This window comes from Pyxicephalus adspersus, chromosome 1 (genome assembly GCF_032062135.1).
Source record: "Pyxicephalus adspersus chromosome 1, UCB_Pads_2.0, whole genome shotgun sequence".
Lineage (NCBI taxonomy): Eukaryota > Metazoa > Chordata > Amphibia > Anura > Pyxicephalidae > Pyxicephalus > Pyxicephalus adspersus.
In genome coordinates, this window is record NC_092858.1 from 139,692,842 (window position 1) to 139,710,193 (window position 17,352).

The window sequence follows — 17,352 nt, forward strand, 5'->3', positions numbered from 1 at the left end:
AATAGAATCAGTTAATGAAAATGTACAATAAGGGCTTGTTAACCTCATTAATGTTTGGCTGTGTTGTCTAATGAAGTGGCAACACAAATGGCCTTGTGTCAATTGGCTTTGTTTCACACCTACGTGCTACTGAAAAAAAGACCAGGCAGCTAAAATACAATTACTTTTATACTTAATAACATTTAAACACTTTTCAGAATAATCCAAAACTAGATAGTCAGCTAATGCAGTTATCATTTGGGTATTTGCTGTGCCCATCGTTCCCCTTTCCATGCATTCCTATTTAGGGAGGTGCACGTAAGTGAGAAGGACATGTTAGTCAGAAAGTGAACCAATGTGTACAATTACTCTCTGTTAGAGCTTATTCCCAACAAACGTGTGTTTTGCAAGACGAACACAGTGTTGTGTGCATTGCTATAGGTTGTGGCAGGGTATTCATTTGAATGGGCTGCCCAACACAGCACATACAGTGCAGCTGCATTTTTCACATTGTGCCCCACAGCAACATATGGTCGAGTGTGATCACTTGGTCGCTGTAGCAGGTTGGTAGAGTATGTTGTGAGTCAAAATAACATATGTACTTTGCATTGCTTTAACAGCATTTACTTACGCAAAAGCGTTTACTGTTCTGGTAGATGGAGAGGGAGGAATGAGATCCTTACAACATGACTGGTAATTGGATAAAGTAATCTGTGTGTATGTTAAACTTTTGTGAGTTGTCGTCAGGCTCACTTTAAAAATGCAATGATTTATACCCTGCATTAAAACAATTATGTTTATCACTATGCAGCTCTGCTTTCTGGGTCTCATTTATGGATTACTGTATCAACATATGGGATGGAAGCTCATAAAAGTGTTAACATTTATATGTTATAGCCTGATTTATTTACAGGTGTAAAATCCTGTTGTCTGTAAAATAACTATAAAAATATTTTCTTGCGTTTACAGGGCTGTCAGCAATCTTTTCTGGCATCAGTCACCTCTAATGCATTATGCTGCTGTTACAATAATTCAGGCCAAAGTCTTAAACTGAAAACAGAGATGACTGCTGAATGATAACTCCATATATACAAATTTCACTTTACAAGGATTAACTACTGGAATGTGATGCCTGTAACGCATTAAACTTATAGGTATCAACAGTGTTCCCAATAGTTTACATTTAATAGATATATTCACATGTCATCAGATAATCCCCGGCCTTGCGGCAGAGAATTAAGAAGAAACATGAGAAGATTCTCACCAGAGTTTGTGGTTACACCCATTGTCCTGACAATGCTGGCATTCCATGTCCTGACAGCACCTAGCAGTTACACAAAGCAGAGAGAGATACAAGTGTTTAGATACTAGTACTTCTTTAAATGAACCTGGTCAGCAGAATGTATTCCCAGTGATGTCATTCCATCTAAGACCTGCTCCATAAGACTCCTATGCAAGACTGTACCGTGCAATGCGAAGGCAGATAATGGAATTGTCCAACCTCTGCATTTTTACTAAAATCTAAACATTGAAGGGTTAGCAAGCGTGAACAGGTGTGAGTCAGTGGTTACATGCCATCTACAACAATCATTTGTTAGCTTAGTAAGTAGATTTCTTTAGAAGACATCAAATACTATATACAAGGATTTGATAAAGGTAGCTTTTGGTCTCTGCTTCATTAACATTTTTCTTTTTATTTCTAATAGTTGATATCTATAGAATAAAGAAAGATTGTTCTTTTTTTTTGTTGTTGTTTTTATATTTTGTGCCACTGATTTTATTCTTTATACCAGATAGATTTTAAATAAAAGAAACTTCTAAATATTTTTCTTCTTGACTTTTACAAAACTAGTCCTGCAGAAATATATATATAAGAATCCTAACTTCCGTAATAAAGTCGCTTGAAACTAAAATACAATATACTTAATAGCAAAGCAAATACCATAGCTCAAAGGAAGGGTGGGTGGCCATTCACAACACAGGGGGAAAAGACTTGTCAAGAGCCAGCTTTATTTGATTTTTTATGTAGACACAGACAAATATGGAAAGAGGAGAATTTAACAATATAATTGCTATTGCTTGCTAGATGGCGGTATTTAAAATTAATACTATATTAATATTATTAATAATATTATTATTAATAATAATAATAATAATAATATTTACACAAATAATATACTCCGATATTATTTATATAACATCTTACCAATTAATATTCCATTTGGCCTACTATGTATAAATATTTTACAAAACAAAGAAATAATATATTGCTGTTATGGCCACTACACATTCTACCTTTAAAGGTTGGGGCCACCCAATAGTAAAATTTTAGGTATAGGTAAATCTTGCCTGGTTAATTACATGCCTTTAATGGTCAACACTGCTATAATATTTAACATGATTCCTATTAACCTGGGAGATTTGGTTATCCCTGTTTATCTTAGTGTGTTTTTTTTACCTCCTCTTGCAATCTCTTATAATAAAATTAAGTTTTCAGCAAGGAAAGTTGGAACTCCACATAATGGCACCAACAAATATGAAAAATCAAGGGGACTGATTTATTAAAGCCATCCAAGGCTGGAGAGAATACACTTTCATCAGTAAAACTAGGTGAATCCAGCAAATATTAAATGAATGTGGTCCTGGATTGAAAACATTTGCTAACAAATAGCAAATGACTTTTAAGGAATTCCCCACTATTGTGTGTTAAAGAAGAAATCCATTCCAGGTTTACTGGATCACTCAGCTTCACTGATGAAAGTGCATCTTCTCCAGCCTTGGAGAGCTTTAATAAATCAGACCCAAGAACTCAAGTTTAGATGAAAGTACAAGAATGACAACTGTCAGTATCTATTAAAAAGAGAACCATCTGTTTAGTTGCTCTGCAACTTGCAGTAAGAAGTCAAAATAAAGATTGCATTTAACCCATCCATGTACATGAAGAAAAAGGTCACAATGGCGTTTCCTTCGGAAAAAGATTACATTCCACAGTGTTCAATGAAAGAAGCTGTTCTTTACATGACATTTTAACGTAATAAACTACCTGACATCTGCAGGTCCAGCTCTCTTCAATTACATCACTGATGTTTTATTGAAGTTGTTTAAAAATACAGGCTAATGCGGATCATATAAAAGTCCAATTGTCACCAACTTTTAATCTTCAAAATGACTGAATGACAACCTACTACCAACAGTATAATGTGTTTGTATGATGGAGAGGTCATTGGGATGCCTGATCCAACTCATAATTTACACAATAGAAAACTGGTTAAACATGGCCTAAATGTCTAGAATACTGCACATAGGTATGGACAGTAATAGACTCGCTTTATTGTGTACAAACAAATGGGTGTCCACAAAATAGTAACCCTGCCTTGTATACCTTCCCTTACTGCTATAATATACCCTATAATAACAATACTGCAACAATAATAATAATAATACCCTGCCTCAGCTTTAATGTATACTATACAGACAAAGTTATGGACCTCTGGCCATCATGCCTATTTGAATTTGATGGACTTCTCATTCCAAACCACTGGTATCATAACCATTAAAATGCTAGATTTACTTTTTTTCTTGAACTGAAATCTCTTTATGAATCCAGAATGATTAATGTATTTTGGAGCAGTACAAGCATACCAAGAGTTGTTTATGAGGACCTTTAAGGTATCTGTTTAATTTCTGATGTGCTACAATAACGCTAAAGGAGATATCAATTCTGCCTTTCAGTTGTAAGTCCCTGGGTTGTCATCGTTCTCCTTAATTATCCAATACTTACCAGGGTCACACACCTGGAACAAACATGTGTATAAATAGCTATTCTGACAACTGATATGCACATGTTTGTGACAGCTGTGTTGCTATCTTATATATGCCAACGATATGCCATCCATAACTCACCAGTTAGTAAAGGATAGCAGCCTGACAACATGCATCTTGAAAAACAAAATATCAATGACCGTTCCTATATTTATCTGTTCTTCTATTGTACAACCAACTATCGGTTTTAAAGTGAATACAATTCAGAACCTCTGCTAGTTTTTTGTAGTATGTGTCTTTACTGAAGAGATTTTTATGAATATCCTGATGACCCGGGATGGGAAATGAAAGAAGGCATATAGCAGCAAATAATGACAGATGTTCCATCACTTTGTGTCCTTGACTCTTGATCACAAGGACAGGAAGTAAGGTTATATCACCTTAACAGTAAAAATCTGGCAGTCTGGTTAGGTTGGAAGTATAGACCACATAGTCCACAGTTAAGCCTTCCTCACCTTGTGTGTTGCTTTGTTTCTGCGACATTTCCAAGGGACTCTTGGCTTCTGGGGCTTGCAGACGAATGCTGCCATTGGCTGTGCTGGAATGAGAATCGCCACATACTTTGGTCACTGCTGTGACAGGCATGTGTGGCATTCTGACGGACACTGTGGGTAAGTGTTCTTGCACTGAAGCAGAGGATGATTCCTGCGTGGCTTTAAATTTTTCTGTTGAAACACATGGAATAAATTTAGGCATACATGAATATACATAAACTGAAGTATAAAGCAATCTTCCTTTATTTTACCACAGAGGAACCCTTGGAATAATTTTCAGGTTTCATGGACCCCCTGTGATAATTAATCAGGGGATAATATCCTTCCTTCAATATTGGTCAGCATGCCACCCTTACAGGCAGCTAAAAAGATCATGATGGCTGGCTTTGCAAAATGGTTCTGGACCTAGAACCATCCAGGTACCATCAAATAGGAGGCCATTCAACCATAGCTCAAGGAACTCTTCGAAACATCTGGAGAAATCCTTGGGTTTCATAGAACCCTTGCTAGAATGGCTGGCATAGATTGTGGCAAACAAATGATCACCTCAAAGTGTATAACTACAGGGAGTGCTGAGAAAGCAACTGGTCCTGGGCCCATGATGTTCTATGATGCGCGAGTTAAATCATCCTAGACTGGTCAATGAGGATAGCTGTATATCTGACACCCAGAGGAGGACCAAATAAAGATGGCATGGAAGTGTAATTAAAAAAATTGCGATCAAGCAGGTACATTTATTTTAATGCAGATGGGACACTTTCTGCACCTTTTGCAATAAACAACCTGCCTGGTCACAATTCTTTATTTTAGAGGTTTATTATCACTATAATGTTAGCACTTATGTGTGTGAGTTGAAATAGCTTTCCCCACCTTAACATAAACCAAAACCAAAAAACATGTTTTGGTAAGTATAAAAAATATATCTGACAAAATATTATGCAGATTCAGCATAGTAAAAGTCATCTTAACATAAGTTAAGGAAAATGAGACCCTGGCACACTTGCATGTTTCTGTCTATATTTGCTTTGGTGTTTGCTTCTCAAACTTGTTGAAACAAGCAACCGTTGGATTATTACTGGTTTAACCAAAATGATGGATGCTTCACTGTCAATATGTGATGAGTATAAACTCAATATTGTTTTTAGGTGAAAACACATTTATCTGTACTTCTCACATTACATACCAGACATGGATTGGTGTCCATTTTCAAGAACTTGATTGTTGGTTGTTTTTGCAGCATCAACATCGTTGTGTGCCTCTGGCACCACGCTCTGCCAAGGAAACGAACCAAACCGAACGTTAACCTGACAGTTTGCTGAAGATTAGCAATCTAATTTAAGGCATGAGGGTAAAGATTATGTCAATTTGAATAATAGCTAGATCTTAAAGGCTTAGAAGTAAACTCAACATTTTCACACTGAATAGCTAGCCAGGGGTTTACAAGATTTTACTTGGCCTGAACTTAAGAGTTGAGGGATTACATTAATACTACACTTGGAGAGGTAAAGATTACAATTACATCGATGTCAAATTGCAAGAACAAAGAACTTCTGGTAACAATGTTGTTAAACAAATGTAGCTAGAATTTCAGAAATGTAGCTCTCGGGTATTTTAAAACACACCTGTATAACTGGTTATAAATAAAAGGCATTTTCTATAGTAAAAATATGTCCCTTTCAAAGGTTCTTCAGGTACTTCAGTAATGCAATACAGCTCTGAGAAATGTAAAAATGATCTACTGAACTAGGTGAATGTGATAGATGAAGTAAGAAAAAACAGAACAATTGTGAGATTGGGTTATTTGTGTAGTCTGCTACAAACTTCATCAGTTCATATTTGGTTTTAGATTTAATCTTATCAAAAATGGGCCACTATATTGATAGTAGTCAAGAATATTCTGGTATGGATATAATACTTGCCCAAAAACCAAAAGTGGTGGGGTCACACAATCAGCTCATGTAGCGGAATATATAATTCATGAAGCACACAACCAAACAAACTATACAATGTTGACATGTATGTAAAGGCATAACGTTTTTTGGGTAGGGAATAGTTAAGCCCCCTGGCAGTATTGTTTTGCTGTGTGTCAGACAGTACACGCCTTGTGAGTGAGGGGATATCCCCTCTGGGGCAGCAGAACTTGTTCTTTCAATGGAAGATTTCTATGAAAACAAACATTTTGAATCTCCACTAACTTTCTGTAATTTAAACGATGGTCACTAGGACCAAAACTTATAGATTTTACCTCCAGCTGTGACAAGGACAGCAGTAAACACACTTTAAATTACATATATAGATCTGTAGATCACAATGATATTCTATTCTGATTGTTCAGTATCTGTATTTTGCTGCAGAGAGTAGAAAATAGGCAAATTATGTACAGAATTATAATCTATGAATATCATTGTAATGTTTAGGATAACCTTTTATAACCTAGGATAACCAACAAGATAATGTGATGAAACAAGGCAAGTTTACTTTACTTCAACATATGAAACAATAGTTAGCCCTTTGCAGGGTCAAAAATGTCTTATTTAAAGGAAGAAAGTATTATATAGGTCATACATATAGACATATAATTCTATGTATGAAGGTTGGAGAGGGGTGGAGGATTTGGGCATGCATAGGTAGTAATAAAAGAATCTTAGAAGAGGAGAAGGCTATGACATGGCATGAGGAAGGTGCTGCGCTAGGGAACTGACTATTCACAAGAGAAAGAAATAAAAAGGAAGAAAGATAAAGTAAAGGAAAGAAAAGAAGAAACCTACAACAAAGCATTTATTATTCATTGCGCTTTCACAGACAATTTAAGTTGGTGACAGGGTCTCTGCCATTTATATCAACGCTTCAATCTGAACATAAAACCACTTAGCCCAGAAACTCGGATGCATACTAGGTATATTCAGTGTTTTGAAACTAAGCAACCAAACAGTTTATGTACGCTTCAAACAAATCTGGACCCTCTGAATAGATGTTGCATTACTAAAGTGAAAGAGGTTATATAGGATTGTATACAAAAGGGATTGGTAACAAGAACCTACTAGCACCGTCATTCCACATAAAGCAGACTGCAGAAAAATGATGTTATCTTACATATGTAATGGAAAGGGTATATGAGGAGGCTGCTCCTCCAAGAATGTAGTAGATGTTTATATCAATGTTCTTTAGAAACAGTTTGTATATTGAGAAAATTCTGTACACCAGCAAGTAACTATGTCTAGTAAATATTAGAAGTTATCAACATACATACATTACAACAATCCGTTGCTTATTTTATGTATTTATGGTAACATAATATTACAGATTAAACAGATACATTCTAATGATAAAAGTGTCTCAAAATGTACCCCCCACCATTACCAGAACTCATGTTTTTCCAGTTTTTAAAGAATCCAAGGTATTGATGTATGTAGCGTTTCCTTTATCACACGTGAAACAGATTCTTGATTCAAACATTATAGCTATGTGCTATTTATTGATCTTCATACAAACTCAAAAAATGCTAATTTCTTTTCACTACTTATAATGATCACTGAAGGATTGTTTACAGTAAGAATTAGTAAACTTCTATAAGTGGATGAATATGCCAAATGCAAACATAGTAGGAAATATTTTATCAACTAGAGTGCCACTGCCTATCCTAGTTAAACAGTGGTCATCCCGTCCATCTGACCTACTAGGACCAAATGAACAGATACTTCTGAGGTTACTCCCGACTTTCCCAGTCTGTATATATGTTCAAAACTAATGACTTCTAGAACTGAACCACTGAGCAATTACACCTATTGTATTGGTCTAATAGGAGACCAAATAGCTAGAAACTCACTTACAATCTAATGGCAGCTTTAGAACTCCCCAATGCCTAAAGTGTATTGTAAACCCCAACAAAGAAATGATCATCTTTGCTCCCTTTCAGGCTGTAAAATATACCAAAACTTATCTTGGGCTTTTAAAACAATCAGTAGCCCATGATAGTAGCCCTATGTAGTGGAAATGGGGGGTGTAGTTTCGGAAGAGACTTATGGGTTGGGTTGACACTATTCCCTTTTATTTCAGATCAGCAAAGGTTTTGTGTTATCAGCTCGCAACAGGAAGTTAGTCTTGGTGGAAAGGCACTCAGCTCAAGGAGTATTTCTCTGAAGTTCAGAATTGCATTGCATTTTTTGTCTTTTAAGTTGAATTCCAGGCAAATAAAAAAATCCATTTAATAGTTTTGTGTATTTTGTGGTCAGGGTAGATTAAGACTTTGATGCCAGTCCCAAATGTAAAGTGACAATGCTTCTTTTCTTTATCATCCAATCAAACTTCTCAAAACAAAAGATCATATTTACATCCAGGCAATTAGCATTCTTTAGAGTGAGAACAGCAATGGCAGCGTTCATAATCTCTCAGTGATAGGTTCTCTTTAACCGATATGTGCATGCAGTTATTTACAGTAAAGAACAGAAAAAGAGAACAAAACACTAGTTACCATTCCCAAGAGAATATCAACATGGACTAAACTTTGCTTCTTCTGAATATCCATCTAAAAATAATTTACGCTTGAAGAGTCCAAACATTTATGGTACCAGTAGTTTCTGATCTAAACTGATTACATGAGTGCAATGCAGCACAATAGCAATGGCTCCTGGCACTGAAGACATCTAGCAGGTATATGAAGCAGATTCTTTCTCTGTTATTTACAACGGTCTCAGCCTTTAAGGTTAGCTCCCAAAACACAGCAACACAAAAGGCATTTGAAACGTTGTTTGGTATCCCTGAAATATGTAAGTGTATGTAAACCCCAACAATGAACTTTTCCTATTTGGTTCCTTGTGGTATGGAAAATATACCATTAGATAGCTGGAAGTCTTGTTATGTTAAGTCTCTGTTTGCTCTTCCTGTGCTGACTGATAGCTATTATTGGATTGTTTTCGAAGGACTACAGAACCACTTCCCTCTTGGTTAATGACAATAAAGAAAAGAAGGGTTCTGTTGACCTTTCTTTTTCCTGTCCAGATACAGAAGTAGGAGTGAGTAGTGTTGTCATCTTTGGACAGAAAAAGTGTTACTGGCAGAACCACCAGATAAACATACAAAGTAAAAAAAAATAATTAAACAAAAGGAAAACCAGTGCAGTCCCCACATCCGAGGACTGCTAAGAACACCAATGTATCTTTTTTTGTTTTTGGGTTTAGACACGCTTTAGGTTACTCTTTTATGTTCCCAGTATTATACAAAGAACAACATCCTTTCCTGAATTATGAACCATACACACATATCTGTCCTACATCTCAACATCATAGACTTTGTATTTTGATCATTATCTTAATGAGATTCCCTCTAGGTTAATATTCATTCATAATAAGTTATTGGAATTCTTTTAGTATTTTTATACACAAGTTGAATTGATTTGTTAACTCACATAACATGAGTCTTCTCATAAGAATATTTCCGCAAGTGCAGGAAGACTTTCTAGAAAGGGCAACTTTCACTAAGACATTCATTTTCCCCTGCACAGTACTGAGACAGGTTTTAGCTTACAAGTCATCCCATTGTGGAGCTGTCACTTCGTCCAAAGCTGTGAAATCCAATGCCCAAATAAAAAAGGCAAGTGACAGGGTTTGAGCACTAAGTGAAAAGAGAAACCTGCATTCAAAACATGCCATAGAGTGGCCCAAACATAATAGAGATATTTTATTACAATATGGCTTTCAACAAAATGTCAGGACAACATATGGGATGTTCAAAAAAACACAATGACTGAACAGTGCATGAATAGCATACAAAGCGATATACACAATAAAAATTGAATGAAATGCTTTACCTCATCTATAAGTCTAAGATTTATTGTTTAGTGGCCAGCCGAAAACTATGTCAGTATTAGAATTCAAACCATTAGATACAGGATTAGGTTACAATGTAATAACTTTGCTCCACACAGGCAGATCAGTCAGCTTTCCTGTTCATCTAAGCACATTTGGAGATTTGTTAGTGCTTGTGCTGTAATCTATGTTACTATTAGGTGGACCAAGAGTAAAATCTTACTCCCATTTATTTTTTAGGTGGGACATCTCTAAAGGGTGGCGAGATGACACTGAACATTCGGAGTTGTCATCAGAGCAACCAATGAGTGAAAATCATCCAATGTGGACAGCTGTACCCAGGACAATTTTCTAGGATGAAAACTTTTGGAAAGATCTCCTGTCTCAGATCTTACTCCCTGTTGCATCTTTAGGACAGAAAGTGGGAACTCTCCCTACAGGATGAACAGCAGAAAAAAAAATGAAAGGGGTTTTACCCATTTTCTGTTCTACACAAAACAAAAAATAAATTGCTGGACAGACACTATGGCCCTGATTTATTAAAGTTCTCCAAGGCTGGAGAGAATACACTTTCATATGAAATGGATCTGGTCCAGGATTGAAAACCTTTGCTAACAAATAGCTAATGACTTTAAGAACATCCATTCCAGGTTTGCTGGATTACCAAGCTTCACTGATAAAAGTGTATTCTCTCCAGCCTTGGAGAACTTTAATAAATCAGGGCCTATGGGTCTGATTTATTAAAGCTCTTCAAGGCAGGAGAGAATACACTTTCATCAGTGAAGCTGGGTGATCCAGCAAACCTGGAATAAATTTCCTAAAAGTTATTTACTATTTGTTAGCAAATGTTTTCAATCCTGGACCAGATCCATTCGAGGTTTGCTGAATCACCAAGCTTCATTGATGAAAGTGTATTCTCTCCAGCCTTGGAGAGCTTTTAAAAACATGTCCTATAAACCAGCCATACACAGATTGAGTTTAGTTTGATAGATTTTTTAATGAGATCAACTTGTTTGTTAAAATTACACTCCTGCTCTCCTATGAGCAGGCAGCATTGTTTCTTGTTTATCAGAAAGAAAATACTATCTAGTATTGTTACTTTTCTCTTTTAGTAGTTTACAAGTGTTTATTTATGTGTATTGGTTTTCCTTCGTGCATCATCATCTAGTGCTGTTCTGTTCTGCTTTTTATGATTTATAATTTTGTTTATTCATCCATTCTTGATGTCTTGTTTCTGGGACTTAGCCCAAGCATAGTAACAAATCTTTTTTGCTTGTTTTTCTTCTGCCATAAAACGTACCTAGCAGTTTTTATAATCGTGTTTTTGTTGCCTGTGTAGCCTCATCACAGATCTATGGGTACTAAACTCAATTTATTAATGGAAAAAAATAGCCAGTGATGAGATGTCATATGATAAAAGACCAAGAATATCCTATTTTTCCCCAAGAATATTTTTGTGGAACTTGTGTGTGAGGAAGCTGCTTTAGTATCCCCACAATACACTCAAGTCTTGTACAGCTTATCTCTTCTCGAAGATGTTCAGCCAGGAACATTCTGTACCAGTTTACTCATTCAGCCTGATGGACCTACACACATCATCTAATCCAGTCCCCTCCTACGCAAGATTTACCACCATGAAACCTGCTCTTACAGATTTCTACACTGATTATGAAGGGTATGCCTTCATCTCCTAAAATGGCTGTGTTGTCTCATGGCCAACCTGTAAAAGTTTCAGCTCCACCAAAAGATTAATATTTAATCTAACTGAATTAATTTTAGTTACAAACACACCTCTGTGCATAAGTTGTGATCAGGTTTTGTACTTTTTGTTTATTTAGAATTAACAAAGGCATTTAGAATGGGATACTTACCTCATTAGACCTGGGTTAGCATTTACCTTACACAGTTTATTTAACATTTGCAGGGTATAACATACTTAACATATATATGTTTGTTGTATTCACTTTGGCTAAAATGACATTCAAGCTTTTTTGGGGTAAATTTCTACCAGCTTAGTACATTTGAGTCTTTAAACTTTTGCCCTGTGTTTTGATAAAACACTTCATCAAATAGATTGGCAGAAATTTGATGTATGATGGGCTTTAGGCTCTCAACATTAAGGCAGAACCACATAGCAATGAAAGACTCCTTACATTCTCTCATTTGTTTCAATTACAACAAGGGAGCTTTGTAGTTATTTATCATTTTTTTGAGCAACAAAACCAATGCAACTCTATAGCGGTTATCAGGACAATACATACTATGATGTCCATCCTCCCACAAACACTGATGCTTCTGTTGGGAGAAGTGCCAAGCTTCTGGAGCCAGACTCCTCTGTCCATCTGATAGCACCAGTCTCCTTGTCATCACTCTAGCACCAACTTACGTGATCATCTGTGTTATTTGACACAAAACTGAGCACATACTTATGGTTATAATAGCACCGCAAAAATATTATTGCAATGTAAAATAAACAACTAACAAGTAAATCCTGCAAAAGATATGAGAGCTTAGCTTTCATCTCTGTGCTTAAAGCATACCCAAACTCAGAATTTTCACTTTATATAAAAGGGTAGACAGCAGCACCACCCACTAATTTTCGTTAGCCTAGGCAATAAATGGGAGCGCAAAGCCTCCTGGGATACCTACGTCACGCATCCCGGGAGACCCTTGGGTGCTCCTTCTGCGCACGCCCAAGATGCTCGGACGTTCCAAGCAGCCCTTTCATCAATAGGGAAAAAAATGCCGATCTCACGCATGTGAAGTGAGATCGGCAAGTTTTTTTCACCATCTAGGTCACCCGATCTCGCGCCTGGGTTGGGTGATCTAGGAACAAGAACCCAGAAGAAGAGGGCCCGATGACGGATGCCGGGACGACAGGGGAAGAGATCTCCAAACTGATGGACAGCCCTGCAGGATTGAATTGAAGGTACACATTTTTTTGTTTTGGGGTTTTTTTGAGTTTAGTTCCTCTTTAAGTAGAACTTTGGGGAACAGGACACTAGTATTCCTGCTCAACCTGAATATTAGTCATTGGGCTCAGTTCTACAGTTAAAACTATAACTGCTGATTTCTATTTCTTTGGGGTCTGGGAAGCTTAGTAGTGGACGTATCAGAAAAGGACTTTAGTGTTGAGTGTAGAGAGTTGTATTTTATACTCCACTAGGATTCATTGCACATGAAAACTGCAACTGCAGCAAATAAAAAACAGCAATCATAAAGCAGCATATCTGCTGGTTGTCTGCACATTATGTATAGCCAACTACTTTATCTTTCTGTTGTTAGTAGTGCTGTTATTTCACTGTATCAGTTGTTGTCACAACCACTTGTGGAACTTAGAGTGCACATAGTTGTAGTTACACGGATTGCACAGTTAAAATAGAGGACAGTCATTTCAACACAATGCACTCTTCTTTTAAACTCAGTGGATCAATATCTTCAACCAAGGTAATACCTACAGTCACTTCAAATGAGTGAATTTTTTTTACAAGGCACATGTATTGGTTCAGGTTAGAGAAACCCAAAGCTGTATGCAAACATAGGATGGAAACTAGAGATACATATGTAATCAATTTGCCAAGATATTAGGCACCAAGGATCTATTCATAAACATGCATGTATTGATTGGCCAATCATTTCCTGTTTATGATAATGGAATAATGAAAGAGGGAAAGGGAGCACAGCCAAAAAAAAAAAATACAAATACCTAAGAATATATAACCTAGATGATAAATTGTACAGGAAAGCCTGTTGAGGTTTGGAAACCTCAAGAAATCATTAGCAGTTATGATAAAACAGGCCAGATTAGCCAATTATATTCCTAACTGCCCACATAAAATACTGTACTGTATGATAAAATGTAAATAAATAATTTTACATTCTCAAGCCTCATAGATGTGAGAGGACAGTCTCCCACTGTTTTTCAGCCAGATGTGGCAATGATCTTATCATATCTTATGCCATATCTTTCCTGTCTTCCTGTTCTGTAAGGTGATTGTCCTTTGTTGCGCCAAGTCTACCAAACTGCAAGTCTTCAGGGTACTGAAATTGCACATTAAATGTTTAGGTGGTATTTGGAGGGGATTTCACGATTTCTGAGGGATTTCATTAACTTGGAAGGTGAGCAGGAATGTAAGAAAAACTTCTGGTTGGCTGGAAACACAGCCAGAAACAATGGCGGGTGGTTGTAACCTTTGCAGTGCCAAATAGACATAAAAAGCCATCAGACACGTTAGTGAAATATTACATTTGGGCACATTGTTCCCTTAAGAAGGAGCAGCAACACATCCACTTTCCCTGTGTTGTTAGTTGTCACACTCATCTCTTTCTACCAGGCATCTGTGGGTGGACAGGGAGATAGAGAATAAACTATTTTAATCATATCAACCAACGGTCATATCTATTACTGAAGACAGACATAAGGAATGTTGACATTTCCAAGGCTAAGTGATGTGGACTTTCTGCTGTAATGAAATGACCTCGCTAGTAAATATATTGATGTACAGATTACCTAAACTTACATTACTTTAATTAACAAAAGCTGTGCAGATCGATGCCATGTTATGGTAAATACCTCACCGCTCCCATTACATAAATATACAAACATCAACATGTGCTGTGCGCTGTCCTTATAGATTATGGCTCTGGCTTTGTTTGAACAGACTAAAGTTTTGAAAGCCATAAACTCAACTTCCTTGTCTCTTTGTGATCTTTCGTCAATGATTAACTGTGCCGTCATCCTGTGTACAGGATCCACACCACACACCGCTATACAATCAGAGATTTTGTCTATAATAGTTTATAACGAGGACGCCTTGTTAGCGTTGCTGTCATAACACTGAAGTACTGAGTTGAAACTAAGTTTCCCTGGCAAAGAGAACAACATTTCTTTAATACTTCTCACATAAAGTCGCAGAAAGCTGCTTAGCCTTTTAAGTATAGAAATAAACTCTAAAAGAAGGAACCACATGTTGGTTTAAAGCTGAGGTTTAATCCGCTTATATTTTGCCTTCTTTGGGTCATATCCTTACTTCTTAAAACACACCTAATACATTTATAATAAAAAAAGTTTATATATATATATATATATATATATATATATAATACTGGGTCTCTGTGCTTCTCTAATAAATACAGGCATTACTGGTGATAAGGGCTTTACATCACTTCCTCAAAACAGCGGCTGGCTCTAGAAAACATCTACATGTGATTCAGATGGTCTGCTCTGCTAACTTCTATTATGATGGCTTACAATGAACATGGATCACGTATCCCCCTCCATCCTAAAAACCCCTACTTTTTTACAAGCAGAGAGCAAAGGAAGAACAAAACACTTCACTTAGCATACTAAATTGTACTAAATAAAAGTAATGCTTTATGTACTTGTACAAGCTGAACCTTACCTTTTTTCTACATCTGTGAAAAGTACGTACCTGTAGGTAAAGGGAAAAGCCCCATTTCTCTGTACCTATCACTTACAACAACCAAAAAGACATTGAAAACTGTATCAGGTATCATGGGTCCACCTCATCTGTTCTGTACATGGCTTTCCATTTTACCTTTCTGTTCTCCTTTCTTTCAGTCATCTAGTCTCGACATCATGCATAGACATTGCCTAGGGCAGAAAGTATATAGAAATGGCTGCTCCTATAGCCTGAAACTGGTTCTTCTCCCTGTTGGAAGGTAACAAAGCCGAAGAAGCTTTCCAGCTTTAAGAAAGATAACATGGAAGAACAGAACTCCCCGGTCACTGCTTACAGATCTGCCTCATGCCCTTACAGGTGTTTTCTTTGCCCCAGGACTTTCCAAAGAAATAAGCCTGGGTTTATGACCTCATGGGTGGCAAAAGATTAGATTTCTTCTCATTGCTTTATGATTTATATAAAATATAACAAAAAATCACTATGCCTATGGACTGGGTGAAGAAATATGAAAAACTTATGAAAAGAGTGAGGCAAGATGTTAAATATAATGAAACATACATTTAGGGTTTATATATACTTTAAACAACATGACAGTTTTGAGTATCTTTTTGAGACTATTAAGAAGATTTATGTGGTTGAAGCTGGATTGGAAAAAGATATTTACAAAAAAGAACCACCAATAATGCATTAATGGATTATTTAAAAAAATTGATTTAATTTTTGAATGCAGCTAGTGTAAAAACCTGAATTTGTCCTGCGTTTACCTTAGTTTTATCAAATGTACAGCAGCAATCAATCTTGGCAGGACTAGGCACTAATCAGGGGTGTTGAATACAAATAGGCTGACAGAACACATGTGCATTCTGCCTGATGAAAAAAAAGAAAACTCTGATTGAATCCAAAGGATAAGAAACTTTTATGTAAGCCTAGAAAATGATTTTTGAATACAGCAAACACTAAGGGTTGGGTATATTACTGTACTTAAAAAGCTGAAAAAGATTTAAAGAGTAGGGGAAAGTTTTGATCAACAGCTAGATATATGTGCTTGTATAGATCAGTATGGATCCAGTAGTGCACTCAAAGTGATCTCAAGCTGCATTCAGACCACCATGTAACCACTTTTGTAGTCAGGGGGTGGATGTTGCCAAAATTTAAACATACAGTCACACTTTAACCTTAATTACATTTTAAGCTATTGGGGTCCCAATTTTAACATGAAGTATACATGTTCTTTTTAAAAAAAAATCTTGCAGGCAGATTATGCTTAGTAATGGAAATTCAGAATAAAAAATGTGGTTAACAATAAATCATATGTCAGGCAGATTGGAGTCATTTTAAACGCATTGCTTGACTTGCGGTGACAAGTTTGTATGACCTGCGGCACAATTATTGTACATATGATCATATACATTATGATCACATATATAGTAGCATGCAAACTCTAATAAATGTGACTGATGTTAAGAAAAAAAGAAATTAGATAAGTATTAAAGTAGGAAAATAAATGAACATTATTATTATTAATAATATTAAACAGGATTTATATAGCGCCAACATATTACACAGAGATGTACATTAAATAGGGGTTGTAAATGACAGACGAATACAGACAGTGCCACAGGAAGAGGAGAGGACCCTGCCGTGAAGAGCTTACAATCTAGGACATGGGAGAAGTCTCACACAATAAGAGGGGAGACATGGAATGGTGGGAAGTAGTAAAAGTTTAAGAGACAGAAGAAGACAGGTTTTAAAAAAATGGGTTTGGAGTGCTCTTTTAAATGAACAGAAAGTAGGAGCAAGCCGAATAGGATGAGGAGGACCATTCCAGAG

General features: G+C 36.4%; 1 protein-coding gene across 1 annotated transcript in view; it reads right to left on the bottom strand.

Moving 5' to 3' along the window:
• Nucleotides 1–17,352, bottom strand: part of SMTNL2 (smoothelin like 2) — a gene marked incomplete in the record, with an annotated part of 65,659 nt that overhangs the window by 21,370 nt on the left and 26,937 nt on the right. Inside the window, 3 exon segments of the mRNA XM_072429056.1 lie at nucleotides 1,244–1,303; nucleotides 4,257–4,466; nucleotides 5,479–5,566. Of these exon segments, the coding sequence (XP_072285157.1) occupies nucleotides 1,244–1,303; nucleotides 4,257–4,466; nucleotides 5,479–5,566 (358 nt within the window).